This window comes from Mobula hypostoma, chromosome 14 (assembly GCF_963921235.1).
Source record: "Mobula hypostoma chromosome 14, sMobHyp1.1, whole genome shotgun sequence".
NCBI lineage: Eukaryota > Metazoa > Chordata > Chondrichthyes > Myliobatiformes > Myliobatidae > Mobula > Mobula hypostoma.
The window spans coordinates 6,788,623-6,813,546 of NC_086110.1; the positions used below are offsets into that span (position 1 = coordinate 6,788,623).

The following is a 24,924-nucleotide window of genomic DNA, read 5'->3' on the forward strand; positions in this document are numbered from 1 at the left end:
GCTAAATTTGGGACGGAGTAAATTGATTGGGTTAAAATTCCCGAAAGAAAGAAAAGACAAACAGCAGAAATGGAGGTTGAGGAATTTATAAAGGCGCCGACCTTGGAGGCATTAGAGGATGCCAGGAAATCGGAATTGATAGCTGTGGCAAAACGGGTGAATCTTGCTAAGGTGAAGTCGACAATGAGGAGAGAGGAGATACACAGAGCTATTGTAGAGCACTATGTATCTAAAGGTGTGTTTCCCCAAGGTGAGTTGGGGGAGGTGTCTATTGAAAAACCTGCTGGAGACGCGGTACAGGTACAGCTTGAAAAACTGAGACTCGAGCACGAGTTCCGGGTACGGCAGTTAGAACACGAAGAGAAGCAGTTAGAAAGGCAGGAGAGAGAGGTAGAAAGGCAAGAGAGAGAGAGGGACAGACAGTTGGAGAGAGAGGAGAAACAGAGGGAAAGGGAATTTGAGCTGGAGAAGTTAAAGATAAGGGCCGAGCAGGGGCTCGTGCTGAACCAAGGTGGAGGGTTCCGGGCGACCCAGGAGGTTAGGCTGGTTCCCCCATTTGACGATACCGATGTGGATCGGTACTTTCTCCACTTCGAAAAGGTAGCTATAAGTCAGGAATGGCCGAGGGATAAGTGGGTTGTCTTACTTCAGAGTGTACTGAAAGGGAAGGCCCAACAAGCTTACTCAGCTTTATCCGCGGAAGATGCCCAGAGGTATGAGGTGGTGAAAGAGGCCATCCTCAGGATTTATGAGTTGGTCCCGGAGGCATACCGGCAGAGGTTCCGGAATGCGAGGAAGCAGTGGGACCGCACGTATTTGGAGTTTGCTCGTGAGATGCAAACATATTGTGAGCGTTGGTGCGCCTCGAAAGGGGTAGAGGGGGATTACGACAGACTGCTGCAACTGATTCTGATTGAGCAGTTTAAAGGTTGTGTCCCTGAGGGTATGAGACCCTACCTCGATGAGAAAGAGGCAGCCACGTTAGCCGCAACTGCTAAGTTAGCGGATGAGTATGCGTTGACGCATAAAATGAAGGTTGCCCCGAGTAAAGGCTACCAGAAGGGTAGTCAGGACGGCGGGGAGAGTCCACCGGAAAAGTCAGAAAGTAAGCCGGGGACTAGTGAAAAGGATAAGGTAGACCGGGAGCAGTCTGGTAGGAAGTCTCCTGGGGTCGTCTGTTATAATTGTGGGAAAGTCGGACACTTTGCGTCCAGGTGCTTTGCCCCAAGAAAGGAGACGGGGAAAGGAAAAGCGGAAATTTGGAATGGCTGTATTGAGCTGTTAAGCGAACCGCTAGGGAAGGACAGGTCTGAAAAAGTCCAGGAAGGGCGCGAGAGGTTTATCTCGGCCGGACTGGTGTCAGTGAAAAAGAGGTTAAAACCAGTTCCAGTGCGGATCTGGAGAGACACGGGAGCGTGTCAGTCACTAATACTGAAGAGTGTATTAGAGTTTAGCTCAGAGACCCAGACTGGGGAGGTAGAGGTCAAAGGTGTTGGGGAAGGGACAGAGTCAGTCCCTTTGCACCAGATACATTTACAGAGCAACCTGGTCTCTGGACTAGTCACGATCGGGGTGAGGTCCGAATTACCGATGAAAGACGTGGAAGTCTTGCTCGGTAATGACATCGCCGGAGGAATCGTGTTCCCAGTCGTGAGATTGACGGGTCAGGCTGCCAGCATGGAGGCCCCGCCCGCAATGGTGAATTTGGCTGAAACATTTCTGCCAACCTTGTATGAGACAGGGTGTAGTGAGATAAGAGGTAGTGAGGGAGCTGGGACGGACGTAGCAGTAGCCAGGAAAGAATTTGTGCAGACGCAGGAGCGAGACGAGGGGCTGATGGTTTTGGCCGAGACCGCTCTCTCTGACACAGCCTTGACAAGGGAACTAGTAGGCTATTGTGCGGATGAGGAAGTGCTAAGGAAGAAAGGGAAATCAAGTACAGCATCCGCAGATGAGGAGTGGGGGGTGGTGCAAAAGAGTTATGGGGATGAGGTTTTTAACATGGCCCACGAGGTACCCCCCGGTGGACATTTTGCGGTGCTGGAGGAAACAGTTGGTGGAATCATGAAAGAGAGTTACCGGCTGCCCAGGGGGAAAAATGTTATTGATCATGACCGACGCGAACTGAGACGGTCACCGGCTTTTGATATGCTAACAAACCTAGTCGGTGTTAGCGTGGAAATCAATGAAGCTAGGGGCCCCCTGCTAAGAGGAAAAAACCATTTTGAAAAGATTAGGATGGGATCGGTCAGATGGGAGAAGGCTATTGTTTTGGCCAGGTCTACTGATAAGGTCTCTCCCTTAATCCCCGAAGGAGTAATTAAACGACTCGCACCCATGTGTTTGATTGTCCCGAGGAAATGCAAAGAACTGGGACGTTGGGTTATGTCGGTTACAATAGGGCGGCCAAGTAAACAACACCCATATTTTTTGAGTAATTCAGTGACTAAAGGGCTGATGAACACAGAGGTGTGTATTGGCAATTTAACACGGCTGTCTGAAGCCAGCTTGGTAGTGAACCTTGGAAAAAATGAATTCGGCCACACGAATGTCACTTACCTGGGAATTGTGGTGACACAGGGGCAGCTGGCAGTGATGCAAGCTACAGTGCAGGCTATCGCTGACCTCCCAACCCCGACAGACAAGAGGGCCCTCAGAAGGCTTTTGGAGATGGTGGGGTACTGCAGGAAGTTTTGCAATAACTCTGCGGTCAATACCCGTCCCCCTCCTACTAAGCCCTTGCGAGAGAAAATTGAGTCGGAATGGGACGACCCTTGTTATTGTGGTCCGGGACAAAAACCAAATGAGAGGTTACATTGGTCGCAATTCATCAGTGTTTTTGGCCACTATGAAGTTTGCTGAGTTGGAGCCTGGTCTAAGGGATTATTAATAACACGTGTAAAAAGAACAGAAAATGTGATGACTGTCTGTCAAGGTGTTGACAATTTCAAATTCTCTGTATTAGCTAAATAACTGTTAAAGATGTATATTGTGTATGTATCAGATAATGTAGTCATGTTTGTAATTTTTACCTCCCGGTAAAAATCCTTAAAGGGGGGAAGTGTTACGAGAATACACATAAAATTAAGATGTTTGCTGGCCTGGGCTAGCATCAGTGGCATCAGCAGTTGGTCTGCCACCTGCCCTCAGGGGAAGGAGAGATAAGGAACAATGGAGCAGCGTCTGGAGATGTGTAATGAAGGGATGTGGGAGGGAGAGCTGTCTGGAGCGGCTCCCCCCTTTGAACCCTGAACTGTTTGAAGTGATGGACAGGCGATACCCCAGCAGGGGGATAAAAAGGGACAGGTTCGCTAAGACAGACACACGCCACCCGAGGTAACGAGACCCTGGAAGCGGTACGCTTCTCACGAGTGGGTGAGAAGTGCCAGACAACGACCAGGGTGGAAAGGTACGATCAGCGGGAACCCGGTGTGTGTCCGCCCTTGCCTGGGTGCCGGGTTCACTGCAGAGGATCGACCGCATCTGGAGGAGGGGTCACAGTCGGTGACCTCAGGTGACATCACCAAGGACCCGCCCAAAAGCTGTTTGTGAGCCATCTCGCTGGTCTGTGAGCCATCTTGCTGGTCTGTGAGTGAAGCCGTTCTGAATGATGAGTTGTTCCTATTCTATCTCTCTCTTCCCCCACGTTGTCCACCGCCATGGCAACGATTACTGCGAACTGAACTACTAAACTGGACTGAACTTTGAGTCATTTTGAAATTGGTCATTTACCCCTAGACAACGATAGAGCTTGATTGATGCTGTTATCTTAATTCTGTGCACATGTGTGGTTATCATTGTTGAACTGTTGCATTTATTATCCTTTCGATTACTGTGTTGCTTGTTTCCTTAATAAAACTTTCTTAGTTCTAGTACTCCAGACTCCAACTGAGTGATCCATTTCTGCTGGTTTGGCAACCCAGTTACGGGGTACGTAACACTAACAAAACGATCTGAGTGAGCGTACAGTCTAAGTTCCTCAATTCTTTTTTTCTAACCTGCCTCAGAGAAGTTAATATACCCAGCATATGTAATGATCAGATTTAACATGGAACACTTCAGCATAGTAAAGGCCCTTTAGTCCACAATGTTATGATGAGCTTTTAACCTACTCTAAGATCAATTTAACCCTTCCCTCCGATATAGCCATCCATTTTTCTATCATCCACCTGCATATCCAAGGGTTTCTTAAATGCCCCTCATGTAACTGCATCTATCACCACCCCTGGCAGGGTATTCCACACACTCATCACTCTCTGTGTAAAAACTTGCCTCTGACATCCCCCCTCATACTTTCCTCCAGTCTCCGTAAAATTATGCCTCCTTGTATTAGTCATTTCCACTCTGGGAAAAAGTCTGTGGATATCCACTCAATCTATGCCTCTTATCTTGTAAACCTCCATCAAGTTGCCTCTCATCCAATCAGAATTGCCCTAGTTCATTCAACCTGTGCTCATATGGCATACTTTCTAATCCAAGCAACTTCCTGGTAAACCAGAGACAGTCTGCTGATGCTGGAAATCAAGGTAATACACTCAAAATGCTGAAGGAACTCAACAGGCCAGGCAGCATTGATGGAGAAAAGTAAACAGTCAACATTTCGGGCTGAGACCCTGTTGAAGGGTCTTGGACCGAAATATTGCTCTTTATTCTTTTCATAGAAGCTGCCTGGCCTGCTGAGTTCCTCCAGCATTTTGTGTGTGTTACAGCATCCTGGTAAATCTCCTCTGCACCCTCTCTAAAGCTTCCACATCCTCCCTACAAAAAATCCTTAGTACCCAACAGATGTAATGATCATCTTTAGCTGATAAACAGGCCAGATCTTCAGTTAACTCAAACTGTTACAGAAATAGGTAATGCTGTGCCTGGCTTTCTGCTAAAAATCAGAAAACCTACTTAAAATAGATTCCACCTCACCTATGCACCTTCCATCTTCATCTCAAGCCCAAACCAACAGCCTCAGGCAAAATCTAACTCATTCAGGATGTCCCCTGCATTGGTCAGGGTTCAGGACCCAGCCAGCGATAAGTGAACCTATACATGCTAAACACCAAGCCTCTCAAAAATTGTACAAAAGGTGGTAACTTGCCAAGAGAGTACCAATGCTAATGGCCATCAAATGAAACAAGATCTTGAAGGGCCTGTAGTTTGATGTACGCTGAATTTGGTTGACCAGGTATGAAGGAAATACCTCTAACTGCAGCCCAAGACAGAATAACCTGAGATCAAAAGTATTGCCGGATGAATCCTAACTCCTTCAGATAGTGCTAGAATTGGAATTAACATAAGAGATTGATGGCTCATTGATGCTGCTGCCGTTCAGCATCTGAAACAGTTCAGATTCATGTACATGAAAACATATACAGTGAAATGTGCGTTTGCCTTAACCAACACAACACAAGGACATGCTGGGAGCAGCCTGCAAGAATCACCACACAATCCAGTGCTCACCATGTTCACAGAACAGCACAAGCATCAACAACAACAGAACCAGAACAAAACAACAAAAGCAAAACATGCCCTATTCCTACCCCACTCTCCCACCCACACACATGCAGTCCTCCAACCTCAAATGCCCCCAAATCCTTGTTCCTATACCCTAACCTATTGCTAAAACCATTCCAACAAACCTAAAAAACAGCCTATTCTGAGCCACAACATCAACAGAGACAGCAGCTCGGCACCATCCTGACTGGAGGTTTGGCCAGTTACATCCATACCTGGATGCATGTTTCTCTCACTGTGGCACAGCTAGTAGAGCTGCAGCCTCATAGTTCCAGACACCCAGGATCGATCCTGAGCTCAGGTGCTGTATGGAGATGTCACATTCTCTCTATGACTGTCAAGGGTGTTCCAGTTTCCTCTCACATCCCTAAGTTTTGAGGGTAATTGCCTACTGTATATTGTCTGTAGTGTATAGGTAAGTGGCAGAATTTTGGGGAAGATGACAGAATGGAGGGAGAATGGGATTAGTGTGAATGGGTGGCTGGAGGGCGGACTGCAGTCGGTGGACCACAGCCCCTGCTTCCCTGTTGTATTTTTGAATGACTCCACAGGAACAATCATGGCACTGAATGAGGCCATTCAGCCCTCTATCTATACTGTCCTCAGTACAGCAATCAATATCAATACTCTTTGCCCACAGTAATGCGAGTTATTCTTTCCAAAGTACTTATTTTATTCTGATAGAATCTTTCTACCAGCTTTACGGCAGCAACTTCTAAACTATATCATCTTAATGCACATTCATTTTTCTTCGCATTCGCTGTTGCATGCTTTGCCCAAAATTTTTAATACATGTTCCTTGGTCCTTTAACTATCCCTGCCTATCCTGTATGTGCTACATCTAAACACATCATAAACTAATAAACCTCAATCAAATCTCCTCTCCATTTTCAACACGCTGGAGGAACTCAGCAGGTTGGGTAGCATCCGTGGAAACGATCAGTCAACGTTTCGGCCTGGAACACTTGGTCAGGACTCACGAACCTGACCTGCTGAGTTCCTCCAGCGTGTTGTGAGGATTGCTTTGACCCCAGAGTATTTTGTGTTTACTCCTCTTCATTTTGTTTGATCCAAAGGAAACCCTACTTTCACCCTTCTAAAACTCTGGCGAGAATACAGCTGGATCATTGTGTTTAGTTTTGATTGCCTCATTATAGGAAGGAGGTAGAAGCTTTAGAGAGGGTGGAGAGGAGATTTACTAGGCTGCTGCCTGGATTAGAGCGTATGTCTTATGAGGATAGGTTGAACGAGCTAGGGCTTTTCTCATTAGAGCAAGGGAGGAAGAAAGGTGACTTGTTAGAGGTGTACATGATACGAGGCATAGATCAAGTGGACAGACAGGGACATTTTCCCAGGGTGGAAATGGCTAATAGAAGAGGGCATCATCTTAAGGTGATTGGATGAAAGTATAAGGGGGGGGGAATGTCAGAGGAAAGTTATTTTATGGACTGTAGATGGTGTGTGGAACACGCTGCCAACAGTCATGATAGAGTCAGAAACACTAGTGACATTCAAGAAACTCTTAGATATGACTCGGGGAATGATAGAAAAATTGAGGGCTATGGTGGAGGAAGGGTTAGATTGATGTTAGAGTAGTCTAAAAGGTCGGCACAACATTATGGGCTGAAGGACCTTTGCTGCATTTTAATGTACTATGTTTTTCCCATTCCTGGTGCTCTGTAGTCACTCCAAAACTTTTACATGCTCTTAAAATAACGTAATCAGAACTGAATGTAACACTTCGGTTGTAGCCAACCTAATGCTTTTGTAGGCCAGAATCTCCATGCTTACTAATTATGCAAATTCTAATTTCAAAGAATTATGCATTGTGATAGTATTGACCCCTTTTATTCTCTATGTCAAAGTGCATAATTTTATAACCCTCTGTATTAAGCTCCCTCACTGTGTCACTTGTCACAGTGTTTATTAATCCTGCTTTCAAAGCGCATTGACTGAAGGTCACCCACACTCACATTTTACGGATCTCTTTACTGTTGTCTCCCAAGATCTGAAAGAGCCCATCCAGGATTTCCGGCAAGTAGTCCAGCAGGTTGATATCAGGAACACATTCCAGAACAAGGATCTGCAATGATGGCCCAGATTGAAAACAGTTGGCAACAGTTAGCCTTTGCACTTCTCATGAAGTCTGTCACCTCATTAAAAAAAACACAGGAATGCTCTAAGCATGCCTTTTTATGTTTCAGTCTAGAAATATCTGCAAAGGATTTGATTACAAGATTATGATTTGATTATAAACATAGTCCCCTTATGTTTAAAACTCTGCCACCAATACAAAGAAAGGAAATGGCTGCTAGGAGCTGAGTGAGCACACAGATTGCATTGGGATAGTTCTCACTGTACGGGATTCAATCAGGCACCACTTGAAGCAACACAAATACAAGTAACACAGAAGTGGGACTTAGACTATTAACTCACTTCTAATTAGCTTTAAGGTGATAGTCATAGTCAAGCAACAAGATCAACTATTTTCTTTAACCAAAAGATCAGGAACATGATTTGTAACTCACCCAAGAGATGATGAATTGCCGTGCATACTGATTGTTGGAGTATATTCGTTCTCTCAAGAGAGGTACAAAGGCCACAAGATCAAACTTGGAACTTTCCGTGACAATGTCCTTTGAGATACAAAATGACACCATATTAAACAAAAATGCTAGTCGTAGGCAAAATAACTATTGGTCCAAAAAAAAACACAAGATGCTGGAAATTGAAAAGAAAAACAGTATTACAAAGCTTCAGTGATGCTCAATGTAAGCACAAGGAGCAGCATCTCAACTTTCAGCTGGGAAATGCTTGTGACATCCTTGTGAAATCAAACTGAATTCAAGAACTCCAGATCACAGATAGATACAGCATGGTCCTTTGGCCAACTAGTTTGCACCAACTAGCATCCAACCATTTATAATCATCCCATTTGTTTTTCAAATGATTTGGATAATGGAATTGATGGCTTTATTGCCCAGTGTGCGGACAATACAAAGATAAGTGAAGGGGCAGATAGAGTTGAGGAAGTAGACAGGCTGCAGAAGGACTTAAACAGATTAGGAAAATGGGCAAACACGTGGCAGTTGGAATACAATATTGGGGAAGTGTATGGTCATTCACTGCACTTTGGTAGAAGAAACAAAAGTGTAGACTACTTTCTAAATGGAGAGAAAACTTAAAAATCGGAGTTGCAAATGGACTTGGGAGTCATTGTGCAGGATTCCCAAAAGGTTAATTTGCAGATTGAGTCAGTGGTGAGGAAGGCAAATGCAATGTTAATACTCATTTCAAGAGGACGGGAGTATAAAAGCAAGAATATAATGTTGAGACTTTGTAAGGCACTAGAAGGCCTCATGGAGTATTGTGAGCAGTTTTGAGGCCTTCATTTAACAAAGGATGTGCCCTCGTCGGAGAAGGTTCAAAGGAGGTTCACGAAAATGATTCTGGGATTGAAAGGCTTATCATATGAGAAGCATTTGATGGCTCTTGGCCCGTACTCACTGGAATTCAGAAGAATGACGGGGTTCTCAATGAAACTTATCTAATGCTGAAAGGTCTTTATTAGAGTGGCTGTGGAGAGGATGTTTCCTATGGTGGGAGTGTCTAAGACCAAATGATATAGCCACAGAATAGAGGGACATCCATTTAGAATGGAGATGAGGAGGAATTTCTTTAGACAAAGAGTGGTGAATCTGTGGAGGCCAAGTCATTGGCTGTATTTAAGGTAGAGGTTGATAGATTCTTGATTAGTCAGAGTACGAAGGGTTACAAGGAGAAGGCAGAAAATTGGGACTGAGAAGGAAATGGATGAGCTATGATGAAATGGTGGAGCAGACGTGATGGGCGAAATGGCTTAATTCTGCTCATATATCTTACAGTCTTATGGTCTAAAGTTATGCCCCTCATATTAGCCATTTCCACTCTGGGGGGAGAAAAGTGTCTGCCTATCCACTCGATCTACATCTTTTATCATCTTGTAAGCTCTATTACGTCACCTCTAATGTTTGAAATGACCTGTATGGATGGTTTGAAAAGCTAAGTTTTTCAGTCTCCTGGAACAGTCATAAACTAATACCAGACAAAGAGAAGAAAATGAGAGACAGATGGAGAAAGGTGGGGGGAGGGGAGGGGAGAGTGAAAGCTGGAGACAGCTGCTGGAGGGAGACGAGCAGGAACACAAATGGCTACCAGTGCTGCATTCTTATAAGTATCGAAGGTGATCATGGGAACCTCTAGGGGCGAGGTGAGAGGCAAATAAGCCAGAACCAGAATAGTTGTCAAGTGAACAACAAGGTCTTGTTTTTTTGCTAGCTCTTGTACTTCAACCAATAGTTGCTCTGATTGCTTGCTCCTAAGAGAAAATAATAATAGATGGGGAAAATTATTAGAATTTTGAACAAACTTACCGTGCTATATTTAATAAACTTCACAAGATGCAATGTGTTCCAGAATCACTGAACATGAAACCTTGTGCTTTAAGCAAAAAACTCACAGAGGTGTTTGTTATGAGTGCACAACTGGATAAGGTGCCAAAATGTGCAGACAGAGGTTCAATTTTTAATGGTTGCTCTTTAACCTTGATCAATCCCAATCAGAACAGACACAACATATAAGTACATGGAGAGGAATTATTTCTGTGTAGAAATTCAAATTGCAGATTGTGGCCCTTCCATTTGCAGTCTGCTGAAAATCAATGCACCATACCATCTGTTCACTGCAGAGTGGTGATTCTTACCTTTAATAACCGGTCCAATAACTCAGAGCCACTTTTGACATTTGGATCCGGATCTGCAGCCAACTGTGTAAACAAGAGAATGGCATACAGTAACTCAGGGCAAATGTTATCAGGGCAGCCTTTTACTTCCAGCATGCATACCCCTATGTTAAGTGACTGAAGCAATACAGACAACCCCAATGATCTCAGTGGTTTCCGGAAGGGTAACAGCCAGGAAGAAACAACCTCCCTCAGCACATAGAACATTACAGGGCAGTACAGGCTCTTTGACCCACAAAGTTGTGTCAACCTTTTAACCTACTTTAAGATCAAACTGACCCTTCCCTCCTACACAGCCTTCCAATTTTGTATTATCCTTGTGCCTATCTAATACTTTCTTAAACACCCCTAACATATCTGCCTCTATCGCCACCCTGGCAGGGCATTCCACGCACTTACAAAGCTCTGTGTAAAAAAATTTACCTGACTCCCCCTCGAAACGTTCCTCCAATTACTTTAAAATTATGCCGATCGTATTAGCTAAACATCTAATACGTGCTCAAACATAACTGGTGAGCAGAGGGTGAATTAATTCCAAAGTCAGATAAATATATTATCACATTTGAAGACCTGTGCCTGGCTAAACTCACACACCAACTTCAACAGATGGTGAAGCCCTAACCCCAAGACACAGAGCTGTCAAATGGTCATCTTTGACATTTAAAAAAAAGCTTAGAAACAACTTGAACATGCAAAAATAGGATGTTCAAAAAAAGGATTAAAATCCTTACAAATAAAGCTAAGGAAGGCACCTACACACTAAAATCAATTAAAATCATTAAAACAACTACCTATCCTTATTATGCAAACCAATATTCATTTGAACAGAAGTGCTGTGTTTGTACCTATGACAGTTTTAATCTAGTGCTGATTCAAGGAAACATTTCCCATCCTGAGAGCTGTATAAATTGGTGAAAAATGACACTGGCTCATCTCCCCCACCGGTAGAGCAGATACCACTGTCATTTAAGACCAGTGCTGATCCTCAACAGTGGAATGCAAGAGATCACTGCAATAGCACTGTCATCAGAGTGGAAGACCAGCCCCATCCTTTGCTGAAGTATTGGTCATAGTCGAGGATGGTAGAGTGGTGCAGCTTGTAGAGCCGCCATCTCAGAGACCCAGGTTCAAACTTGACCTCTGGTCGTTTGTGTATGGGCTTTCCAAACTCTTTCTGAAGTATTGTACCTGTAAATGCTCAAAGTCAAGTCCTGAGTGAACATACTGTAGAACATCAGAGCATAGTACAGGGCCTTCAGCCCATGATGTTCTGATAACCTTTTAACCTAGTCTATGATCAATCTAATGCGTCCCTCCTACATAACCCTCCATTTTTCTATCAACCATGTGCCTATCTAAGAGTTTATTAAATGTCCCTACTACATCTACCTTGACCTGGCAGGGCATTTTACACACTCTCCATGCTCTATGTAAATAAAAATTACCTGACATTTATCCCTAAACTTTCCACCAATCACCTGAAAATTATGCCCCATATTAGCTGAATATGTAACAGGCACTCAAACTTAACTGGTGAGCAGAATTACAGTGTTGTTTCTGCACTTGAACAACTTCCAGCTTTGGTCACCACGTAAAGGAAAGATGTCATTAAGCTGGAAAGAGGGGCAGAGGTGATTTCTGAGGATAGTGTTGGAATCAAGTCACCGTGAGAGATTGAGCAAGATGGCATTTGGAGCAATGGAGGAGGAGGAGGATGGGTTAACTTATAAGTGTATAAAATTATGTGTGGGGCAGATAAGGCCAATGCACATAGCCTGTTTCCTAGCAATAGGGAAAACAAGGCAGAGGTTATAGGTGAAAGGCAAGAGATTTAATAGAAACTAGAAATCAAGGTTGGTCATTACATGGAATCAGAGGAACAATAACAACATTTCAAATATACTTGTACAGGAAGCTATATGGGCCAAACTCAGGCAAAAAAGGAGTATCTTGGATGGAAACCTTGGTCAGCATGGACCAATTGGGACAAAGGACTCACTCCTATGCTGTATACCTCTGACTCTGTATACCTTTATCATGCATGGCCTGTTCTATGAAACAAGCTTGCACAACACAAAAATTAGAGTGCTACTGAGACAGAATTTCTTATCTGTCATGTGTTCTCAGTCATTTCTTGATGGTGAGTGAATACTGGTGTCAATAATGACAAGGATCTCAGGAGGAGACACCTCTGATTGAAACTCACAGCTTCACTGTTGTTCATTGGGACATACATAAGAAATAGGAGCAGGAGTAGACCACCTGGCCCATCGAGCCTGCTCCACCATTCAATAAGATCATGGCTGATCTGACCATGGATTTAGCTCCTGCCTTTTCCCTATGACCCTAAATTCCCCTACTATGCAAAAATCTGTCCAACCTTGTCTTAAATATATTTACTGAGGCAGCCTCCATTGCTTCGTTGGGCAGAGAATTCCACAGATTCACCACTCTCTGGGAAAAGCAGATCCTTCTCATATCTGTCCTAAATCTACTCCCCCGAATCTTGAGGCTATGTCCCGTAGTTTTCGTAAAGATACATGGGGTGTTTACTAATTTCCTCAGATCCATTAATGTCAAAAGCTCCCTTTATGGCAAGTAATGTGCAAATAACCAATACATTTGTAATATAATCTTCAATATGAAAATTAAGCACCTTTCATGGAAAATGGGAGCAGAAGCCCAGCCATTCAGCATTTCCAGTTTGCTCCACCAGTTTATACAATCATCTTCCTCAATGTCTTATTGTCACTCTCTCCCTACCCCTCAATCTCCTTTACAACAAAGAACAAGGTTTCTAATTAATCTAGAGATTTACTAAGGTTAATAAGTTCTTGATTAGTAAAGGTGTCAAAGGTTATGAGAGAAGGGGGTTGTGAGGGATAATAAATCAGCCATGACGGAATCACGAGGGACACTCAATGGGCTGAATAGCGTAATTCTTCTCCTATGTCTTATGTCTTAATTACGTTAAAAGTGTCAAACAATGTGGCCCCTACTGGCCTCCCTGGGAGAGAAAACAAGACTGGCCAGAATGAGTGAAAAGACTTCTCAACCCTGAATCTCCTAAGGTACAACACAAGGGTATGAACATCCTTTTCGTGATGGGTCTCATAGCTCATCACATCTGCAAATGCATTTGCAGTTTCCATTTGGTCCAGAGGCTGAGAAATGGTTTGTTTTTCTACTTCCACTGTGAAGTAGGCATGCAGCTTCACCAGTATATCTCTTGGTTTATCTGCAGTTAAAATCAAGAAAGGTGCTGAAAGGCAGGAGATGGATGACATGGAAGTTATAGTGTTTGTTGTCCCAACAGCCTCGCTGGTATCATTTCCTAAACCTCTGTATAAACTAGGTGGACAGAAGTGCAACGAGAGGATAATTGTATCTTACAAAATAATTCCCTAATGCAATTACCTCCCAATATTCTCACAAATACAAAAATGTCAGATTTTAGGTATATTTTATTTATCACATGTAGATCGAAACATACAGTGAAATGTACTGCTTGTGTAAACAACCAACACACCCAAGTATGTGTTGGGGACAGTCTTCCAAGTGTCGCCACACATTCCAGCGCCAACATAGCATGCACACTACGCTCAGCAGGACAGCAGCTAAACAAGCCCTGTTCCTCACTCCCATTCACACAAATACACAGCCGTCCAACCCCAGGACAGGCCTTCTCTGACCTCCGGTAGACTCACGGATTCACAGACAATGGGCTTTGACTTTCTCAGGGAACTTGCAGTAGACTCAGGGCTTTGGCCATCAGGCTCCGACCTCCAGGCTTCCGATCAATCCTTGGTATTAAGCCCACAATTCACCGATGATGACTTATGAGGATTCTGATTGAGGAGCCTGAACACCAGGCCTGGACTCCAGACGACTAGGACCTTGAACACTAGGCCCTTCAACACTTTGTTTCTCAGAATCATCTTTAAATGTAGACCAAAAGCAGTGCAGATACATTTTGAGCCACAGTTGTTTGGATTTATTGTAACACAATTACCTTGCTAAGACCGTTGAACAGGACGTTGAAGTGCGGAAGGACCGAGCCCCTAGCCACTTTCACAATGTTGTACAGAGCCTCGCAGGCATAGTAACGCAATCGGCTATCAGCATCATTGAAACACATCAGAACTGGTTCAATCAGTTCCTTCAGATACAAGCCGGAATCCTGCAGGGAAAGCACATAACACTGAATACCAACAGTAAATGCTTTAAGTATGCAGGATTTAGCACTAACCTTTCAACTTCCACTTCTGACAGCAATATCACACATTTCTAGAATGGTCAACGTTCTCTGCTACAGCATTAAAATGTTTTCTCCTCATGTGGACAAAATATCCCATCAGGATAACTTATAAACTCAAACCAACCTTTCTCACTATCGGCCAATTCAATCTAACCTAGTTTAGTGTCAGCTGCAGCCACCCTGAGTGCCCAGAGCATTTTCTGTAAACACAATCAATGAAAGTTTCAGCAACTGAACTTGTTGTCACATGTAGCAGCAAAGGGGAGTTACTTGCAACAGGACCAGAGAGCCAAGACGCTGAGAAGAATGCTGACCCTGCCAATGAAGCATTGGTAAATTTTTTATTCTGGTCACATGCACAGTGAAAATCCTGTCCTGCAGACTGTCAACACAGATCATTTCATAGCAACAGTTCATTGAGGTTATACAAAGGAAAATAATAACAAAATGCTAAATTAATTGTTTTTGTTACAGAGAAAGTACAATGCAGGCAGATAAGGTGCAAGGTCATAATGAAGTAGATTGGGTGGTCAAGGGCCCATTTTCTTGTACAAGGGCACATTCGATAGTCCTATAGCCATGGGGTAGAATTGAAATTTATCTGCTACGCGTTACCATTCCCTCCTCACAAAAGACAGCATCACATCCACACCCAATTTCTGGATCCTCCATTCAGGTGCTGTATCCCACCACTCTGCCTTGGTACAAAGCCACTGTCACATGTACCCCAGTTGCTCATCCTCATTTTTACCTCAACATTTCACCTGTGTACTGCTGCGTCCCACCCAACACTTTGCACCCTGTACCATCGTGCCAGCCTTGTGCGCACACTCCAATGCTTTGGACCCCTACCCAAGCCCTGCAGCCTCACAGCCACTTTCCCCTCACACTGCATCCTAACACCTGCCACTACTCTGCACTGCAGTCTGATCTACCTCTTTCACGTAGTGTAGCATCCAGCACTACCTGTGTCCCTCAGCATCACAGCCAAACTTTCAACCATCTTACCCAAGCTCCATCTTATATATTATACAATCTTCCCAAACTCAGTTTCTGACAACCACCAGCTCAATTCACACAAGAACCTGCTGGTATCTAAAACAATGCTAGTATCTACTATTTCTGTTTTCAGGAACAAAAAATATGGTTGAAAGATGATGTACAAAATCAGCCTTGATCTAATTAACTGACTTGAGGGGCTGGATGGCTTTTACTACTTGCCATAACCAGATAAGTGGCCCTGTTTAGACCTCTGTCTGCAGACTGGTTTTGAGATGTTTACCCAAAGGGGAATTTACTCTGTTTCTTGAAAATATATACAGGTCGACCTTCACTAATCCGACTACCTGTAATCCGGTTCCTTTGATAATCCGGCACTCCTCAGGCCCCAATCGTGCTGGATTAGTGAAGGTAGGTGTGTGTGTGTGTGTGTGTGTGTGTGTGTGTGTGTGTGTGTGTGTCTCTCTCTCTCTATATATATGTGTGTGTATATATATATATATATATATATATATATATATATATATATATATATGTGTGTGTGTGTGTGTGTGTGTGTATATATATATATGTGTGTGTATATATATATATATAGTAGAGCACATGTGAGAGAGTGCACAAGTAGCCCAATCACAGAGAGGCACATTTCTTTTTAAAATCAGATGTTGTCCATGGCTGAAACAGAAGATATCAGCTAGGACTATTGAAATAATTGGGATATTAAACTTCCTGCTTTGTACGGCAGTGGAGTTATCAGCTTAAATTCAGTGCACACTCAGTAAGCATATGTAGGAATAAAAATGGTATTTTTATGCTCTTCAGAGCTAAGTCAAATGGGAAAACATAATTAAAGGTGTGTGCTTGCAATGTTACTGGTAGGAGGTTAAAATACGAATCTAATATACTTAAAATGCTTTTTCCACATACCCAAGTTCACAAGATCTCACCCTTATAAGCAAACACAGCATGTTCTTGTCGTTAGTTCTATTTATGAGCCGGAGTCAGACCTCACACTATAGTAGGCAGTGGTTGCAGAAGAGTAGAAAAGCATTAGTGTTGGAATTGGCAAACAGTTTTAATAAAAGGGCTTGAAAGAAGATTATCAAATAGCAAATACCCATTAGGCTGAAAGGGTTTAAATTAACTTTAAATAATTCCAGTAGACTTCCATTAGTTGGAAGTAACTCACCTTGCCAAGAGCAATGGAGCAGGCTGCAAGACCAATCAGCCCACCCTTGCGGCTGTGAGGATGCTGCGACAGAGCAAACTCCTGTGACAGGATTTGGATTACATGTTTTATTTGTCCAGTATTATTCTGTGCTACAAACTCTCGCACCAATCTGAAAGAGAGGACAAATATTAAGATTAAGCAGTCACAGAGTACGAGTTATTTATCCTCCTGCCCTTGCATCCTCCATGCCCAAGAGGCTGACTTCACCCTCAGCTTCGGATTTACCATTCAGTGAAGAACATTCTAGAGACTCAAACACCACACCAGAAATGGGAGTGAAGATTCCCCCACACAAAATGCTAGAACTCAGCAAGTCAGGCAGCATTTTATGGAGAGGAAATAAAAGTCAACGTTTGACGTATTCCCTTCCATAGATACCTCATGACCTGCTGAGTTGCTCTAACATTTTGCCTTTGTTGCTCTGGATTTTCAGCATTTGCAGAATCTCGTGTTGAAGATTTCCCCTCCTCAGTTTTGCTGACAACTATTGTCTCAGTGCATACAAGAACCAGCTGAAAGCTATGCTGGTCTCCCACCAAAAGACACATCCTGCAGGAAAGAAGAAAGTTTTGAGCACTATTCAAAAACTAGAGCCTTTTACTATTGCTTGCATCATAATTCCAGTACTTGATACTTCCACATGAACAGTTCATGGGCTGTATTGAAACACCAAATGCTGAGTCACAGTAGTCAATGTTCCGCCAGGGCTAATGAACCCTTGTGCCAGCAGACCAACACAGGACTTGCCCTGTATCTACAGAAAAAGATGATAACTCAGTCCAAGTTAAGAATTACTTATCCATTGAAGATTAAGGCTTTTAAAATTCTGAAGGAGTCCATCAGGTGTACAAAAGTAGTTCCAAAGACATTTTAACAAGATACAGACATCTGGGGGAGAAAATAGATTTTGAAAAAGAATGTAAGAGTTTAAAATTAAGACATTATAAGGAACAATGCTAAAAGTGAAATGGTAGAAAATACGGGTGGATACTGTATCATTGATTTACACAGAAGTGTAAATAGTGAGTGGGGGCTGTCAAGACTTGCCTGTGCAGCGGGAGATTGCTTGGGTTATTAGTAACTTAGCAAGGGCCAAAAAAAAGCAAGGTTTAGGCAGAGTAACCATTGTGGGAGCGGCCAGGCTTTGGCTCGGCAGGCTTCAGCGAGAACAGAAAAAGGCTAGAATTTAAGCTTGAGAAGAAAGAGCCAAAAGTATAAAATGTGCAGGCAGGATGGTACCTAAGGCAGTGGAACACTCCTCCTGTAAGATGTGGGATTACAGGGTACCTAATGGTCTCCCTGATAACTACATCTACGGAAATGCATTCACTTCCTGACTGACAAGGTCAAGCAACTGGAGCTGGATGTACTCGGGACCAGCTGAGAGTCTTCAGACTTTATAAATGATACTTCTACTGAGGTGGTCAGGCTTCAGATGGGTGAACAACATGAGAAACTAGGGGAGTAAGCAGTCAGTGGCCACTCCATTCAGCAACAAATATACACACTGCTTTGGGGGGTGGGGGGAGCTGAATGACCTATCAGCACACTGCATCAGCAGTCAGACTAGTGGCACTGTGCTGGCTTTGAGGCTCAGCAGGGAAGGGTAAAATCAGGCAGAGCCATAGCGATACGAAACTTGATAGTTAGGGGTATGGACCAGAGATTCTGCAGTCATTAAACAGATGCCCAGATGTTGAGTTGCCTCGTGGGTGCTAAGAGTCCAAGGTGTCTCAGAGCGGCTGTAGGATATTCTTAAGAGAGGGGAGAGGGAGATCTGGACTACTCCTAGTACCACATGAAAGTCAGGTCAGGAATAGGATGATAGTACAGATGAGTGGTTCGGGCAGGGTTTCAGGTTCTTGTATAATTGGCACCTCTTCAGGCCTGAGGTGACTTGCACAAGAGAGACAGGTTGCACTTACACTGGAGGGGTACCAATATCCTGGCCAGGAGGTTCACTCATGCTACTCGGGAGGGTTCAAACGAGTTTGGCAGGGAGATGGGAACCAGAGTACCAGGTCAGAAAGCGGAGGGATAGCAAGGAAGGTAGATGTCAGAGCTAGTAAAAACAGGTAGGAGAAATGTAATAGATATGATGGGACAGATAGTTTGAAGTGTGTGTGTTTTAATGCTTAGGAGTATTAAAAGTAAAGGTGATGAACTAAGAGCATGGTTTAGTACATGGAACTATGATGTTACGGTCTTTACAGAGACTTGGTTGAGAGAAGGACAGGAATGGGTGCTTAATTAAGAAAAGACAGAGAGGGAGGTAAAAGAGGTGGGTGAGTTGCACTGCTGATCAGGGACAATATCACAGAAGGGACATCAGGAACAGTGACCACAACTCCTTACGATAGCTATAGATAAGGATAAGTATGGACCTTGCAGGAGTGTATTAACTGAAGCAGGACAAATCATAAGAGCTTTAGGCAGGAACTAGGGAGCGATAATTGATAACAGCTGTTTTTGGGCAAGTCCACAACTGACATGTGGAGGGTGTTAAATACCAACTGCACAGAGTACAGGACAGGTATGTTCCAGTCAGAAGAACGGACAGGGAATGCAAGGTAAAAGAATCCTGGATGTCAACACAGGTGATGAATTACGTTAAGAGGAGAAAGGAAAAGTATGTAAAGCTTAGGAAGCCAGAATCAAACAAAGTCCATCAGGATTATAAAGAAACCAGAAAAGAAGTCAAGGAGGGAATTAGAAAAGCCAGGAGGAGCTAATGAAAGGCTTGGCAAGTAGGATTAAAGAGAATCCCAAGGCATTCTATACATATATCAAGAACAAGAGAATAACAGGGAGAGGGTAGGGCTCTCAAAGGTAAAGGGGGAGCATGTGCTTGGAAGCAGAGGATGTGAGCGAGATCCTTAAAAGCGTATTTTACATCAATATTTACCACAGTGAAGCACGTGGAGGATAAGTAGTAGATCAGTGCTGAGTGTATTGATATGTCAGGGCATTTCGAGGTAAAGGAAGAGGTAATATTGGGTCTCTTAAAGAGTATTAAGGTGGATCAGTCCCCAGGGCCTGATGGGATATACCTCAGGTTACTGGGAGAGGCAAGAGAAGGGAATACGGGGGCCTTAACCAATGCCCTCTAATCCAAGCAAAATCATGGTAAATCTCTTCTGCACTCTCTCCAAAGACTCAACATCCTCCCTATTGTGGTGCGACCAAAACTGTGTGCAACCTAATTTGAGTTTTATAAAGCTGTAACATGACTTCCTGACTTTTGAACTCAGTGCCTTGACTGATAAAGGCAAGCATGCCATATACCTTCTTAAGCTTCTTAACCACCCTTGGAGAGTGTTCACTCCCAGGCCAACATCTCCAGCAGTGAGGCTGTGATCATACGCAATAGATGGATATTCTACATGTCTAACGGACATGCCCAAGAAAACCCTATCCCAAGATTCGTGACAGTAAGAGATTCAGAGTGTGGAGACTATTGTCTCAAACAGTCTTCTCAAAGAATGGAATACCCTGATCAACTCATGGGAATCCCTGGGCCGAATCACTCAGAATGAGGAAACTACCAGAAAGACACAGAGTGTGACTCTATAAAAACATGCACAGCGTAAACATAAGAGATTCTGCAAATGCTGGAAATCTGAGGCAACACACAAAATTCCAGAGGAACTTTACAAATCAGGCACCATCTATGGAGAGGAATAAACAGTTGATATTTCAAGCTGAGAGGCTTCATCAAGTCTGACTCAAAATACCAAATGTTTATTCCCTTCCCTAGATGCTGCCTGAACTGCTGACGTTCCTCCAGCATTTTGTTTTTTTGCACAAACATGCAGAGGCTGTGGAATAAGATAATAGAATCCCAAGGAATAGAGCCACTTGCTCCTCCTGAAACCAAATGTACAGCTCACACATAACACTCATCAGCCATCATAGTAATGGAGTGGAACCAAGTCAATCTCAATCTTCAGAGACTTCTTAGAAGTTAATGTGTAATCTTTTCCCCTCTTCTCCCTCAAAATTTCAATCTCAGGAAAGATGACAAAGTTCTTGCAATCATGTCTAAAATTATAGTACAAAGTACCAAAAAAGAAGAATACACCCAAGTATAAACTTATTAATACACAGCCAATACAACATTTCTCCTCACCTGCCCATCACTTCTCTCTTTCCGGTGCTCCTCCTTCCACTTCTAGCATGGTTCATTCTGCTGTCAGATTCCTCCTTCTTCACCCTTTACCTCAACCACCTATCATCTGCCAGCTTCTCACTTCATTCCCCCTCCCCCCATCCAACTACCTTCCCCCTTCACCTGGCTTCACCTATCACCTGCCAGCTTAAACTCCTTTCCCTCCCTCCCCCCATCTGTATTATTCTGGCTTCTTCCCCCTTCCTTTTCAGTCTCAACCCAAAACGTTGACTATTCCTCTCCATAGATGCTGTCTGACTTGCTGAGTTCCTCCTGCATTTTGTGTGCTCTCTGGGTTTCCAGCATCTGCAGAATCTCTCATGTTTTAACATTTCTGCTACAGTTGCAAATGGTGTGCTGTAAACTTGAAATTATCCAAACTGAATAATGTTAAAATACAACAAATGGGTTCACCTGAAATGGCTGCATAACCATTCCTGCACAACTAGACACATACACTAACACTACTACATCATTGCTTGTCTGGGATCTTTGATTCTACACAATACAGAGGCAATAGATCCTTAACTAATCATTTTAAATGATACCACTCAAGCCAGACATCCCATCCTGCAAAAACTCATTTCAGGGAGGTAGCACCATCAATTTGCGGGAGACTCCCGGAACTTCCGGGAGAGGTGGGATGTCTACAATAGAGTAGCTCCTTAGCAGCTAGCCAGCTAGTTTAAATAACGTTAGCTATGCTAATGAATGAATGACACCTGTTAAACTCACCTCAACATGTCTTTTACAGTCTTAACCCACCATGGGCAATAGAAAAGTCACTGTTGCAAACAGTGCAGCGAGCAACACTGTCATTATTTTGACCCCTATTAGGCAGGGGTACACTTTAGGGTAGTCTGGGGTGACATACGTTTCATATTTTCTTTTTTTAAAACACTCTCCCATGGCGCGGGCAGGCAGGCACGTTCTCTCTCTCTCTCTCTCTCTCTCTCTCTCTCTCTCTCAAAAAAATTGGTTTCCGGGACATTGTATATAATTTGCGGGCATCAGGGAGCCACTATTAAAATGCAGGAGACTCCCGGAACTTTTGGGAGAGGTAGGATGTCTGTCGAGCATGCAAGTTTATTTGTATAGCACTTTTCACACACAAGGCAGTTCAAAGTGCTTTACAAAAATATATATAAACATCAAACGTCAAATTTCAGACAATATATAAGAGAATAAAATTACATGAAAATAGAATGATAAACAAAAGTTACAGACAGTGCAGGAGATTCCAATTAAAAGCTACAGCGAAAAGTTTTAAGCCCAGATTTAAGAGCTTAAAGTTGGAGCAGACTTCAGATTCTCTGGAAGGTTATTCCAGATATGTGGAGCATAGTAATTAAAAGCTGGTTCACCATGTGTAGTTTTGACTCTGGGGATGGTAAACAGACCAGCCCCAGATGACCTGAGAGCTCAGGAAGGTTCATAATGCAGCAAGAGATCAGAGATGCATTTTGGCTCTCGACCAGTAGTAATACTTTAAACCCAATCCCCTGATGGCCAGGAAGCCAGTGTAGTGATCGGAGAACTGGAGTGATGTGTTCTACTTTCTTGGTCTTCCTGAGGACTCTGGCAGCAGCATTCTGAGTGAACTGCAGCTGTCTGAGGGATTTTTTTTTAAAGAGACTGTGAAAATGCCATAAAATCTACTAAAAATAAATGCATGGATGAGTTTTTCTAGATCTTGCTGATAAGCCCTTTCATTCTCGCTATATTTTTAAGATGGTAGTAGACTGACTTCATAATTGTCTTAATATGGCAGTTAAAATTTAAGTCGGAGTCCAAGGTTTCTGGCTTGGTTTCTGGTCTGTCATGACAGGGATTCTAAGTAAGCACTGACTTTCAATCATTCTTATTTTGGCACCAAAAGCAATTATTTCAGTTTTCTCTTTGTTTAACCAGAAGGCAGTAATAGAAACAACACACACAAAATGCTGGTGAACGCAACAGGCCAGACAGCGTCCATAGGAAGAAGCACAGTCAACATTTCAGACCGAGACCCTTTGTCCTGAAACGTCGATCGTGCTTCTTCCTATGGATGCTGCCTGGCCTGCTGCGTTCCACCAGCATTTTGTGTGTGGTGCTTGAATTTCCAGCATCTGCAGATTTCCTCGCGTTTGTGGCAGTAATAGAAACCAGTTGGTATCACTCAGTGGAAAATGTTACCTTTACGAAAATGGACTAGTAAGAAACGGAAAGATCAAAGTACAAAGTAAGTTATCAAAGTGCACGTAGGTCACCATATACAACCATGAGATTAATTTTCTTGCGGGCTTAGACAGTAAGTACAAGAGCCATAATAGAATCAATGAAAGACCACACCAGACAGGACAGACAAACAACCAATGTGCAAAAGACAACAAAAAGTGCAGACACAAAAGAAAAATGAATTAATTAATTAATAATAAATATCAAGAACATGAGATGAAGCATCCTTAAAAGCAAGTCAAGTTGTGGGAACGGTTCAGTGATGGGGCGAGTAAAGTTGAGCGGAGCTATTCCCCTCTGGCTCAAGAGCCTGATGGTTTACTGTTCCTGAACCTGGTGGTGTGAGTGCGAAGGTTCCTGCACCTTCGTCCTGATGGCAGCAGCGAGCAGAGAACAAGGCCTGGGTGGCGAAGGTCCTTGATGCTAGATGCTGCTTTCCTGCCACAGCACTCCATATAGATGTGTTTACTAGTAGGAAAAGCTTTACCCATGATGGACTGGGCTGTATCCGCTATTTTTTATGGGATTTTTCATTCAAAGGCATTGGTGTTTCCATCCAGACTGTGACGCACCAATCAATATACTCTCCACCACACATCAACAGAAGTTTGTCAAAGTTTTAGATGTCAAATCTTCACAAACTTCTAAGGAAGTAGAGGCATTTGCTGAGTTCTTTTGCTCTTTATGCACTAGACCCAGGACAGGTCCTCTGAAATGATGCCACTGGGGAATAACTCCATTTAGCTCTCACACATTAAGATAAACACTTCAGTCATTACACCATTTTTGTTGATGGAAGATGTAGTTCTCAAACTAATTGTACTTCCTAATATAAAACAACACCTACATTTGAAAAATGTTTCATTGGTTTAAGAATCCTTCATTATCCCTCACGGTCATGAACAACACTGTAGAAATACACTGCAATTCATTTTGACCTCAACAATCAATACTGATTTGAGCATCTGTAAGACAGCCAATTTCAATCCCACATGCAATCTGCACAATTGTCCTAAAGCGACACAGAACATTTCCACAAATACTTATAAACAAGAGGAGATCACAATGTCTGATCCGATTATAACTTCAACACCTACATCCCCTTCTCTTGATAACCTTTCGTATTGTGAATCAGGTATCTGCCTACCTCTACCTTAAAAATATTCAAAAATTAGTTCTATCTCCCTTTAAGGAAAAGTGCCAAAGACTCAAAACATTGAGGATTCTATGTCATCTTTCTTATAGATGTACACAGAACTCTCTTGCACCTAAACAGTGCTCCCACAAGAGGGAACATCCTCTCCCTATCACCCTGCTGAAACCATTCCAGATTCTATATGTTTTTATTAAGTCCCCTCCTACACTTTTACACTTGTCCAACCTTTCTACTTAAGGGAACAATGTCCATCCTAGGTGTCAGACAATTTAGGTCTCAAAGGAAAACTCATGAACCAGCAGAAAAAATGAGGCCAGGTGACCAAAACCTGGTTAGAGCTACAGTAGTTTTATGAAATATGCAAGAGGGGAGAGAAGGAGAGGTAGTACAAGGATTGAAAAAGGGAATTCTACAAATAGGATCTTGGAAGCAGAGATATGTCTGTCAATGCAGACCAAAAGATCAGATTGGAGAAGAGTAGATATCAGAGGTCTCTGAGCCTGGGAACAAACAGATCATAGAGAGATGGGGAATGGCAGGGCCACGTGCGGATCGCAGAAAGCCGTATAGTATAGAGAACGACAATGGAAAGACCATAAAGAGATTACAG

General features: G+C 43.2%; 1 protein-coding gene across 1 annotated transcript in view; it reads right to left on the reverse strand.

The window, feature by feature from the left end:
• Positions 1–24,924, reverse strand: part of vac14 (vac14 homolog (S. cerevisiae)) — a 454,421-nt gene that overhangs the window by 404,846 nt on the left and 24,651 nt on the right. Inside the window, exons 3-7 of the mRNA XM_063066634.1 lie at positions 16,732–16,882; positions 14,298–14,465; positions 10,247–10,309; positions 8,034–8,141; positions 7,479–7,588 (exon numbers count right to left, since the gene is read on the reverse strand). Of these exons, the coding sequence (XP_062922704.1) occupies positions 7,479–7,588; positions 8,034–8,141; positions 10,247–10,309; positions 14,298–14,465; positions 16,732–16,882 (600 nt within the window). The remainder of the gene's footprint in view (positions 1–7,478; positions 7,589–8,033; positions 8,142–10,246; positions 10,310–14,297; positions 14,466–16,731; positions 16,883–24,924) is intronic.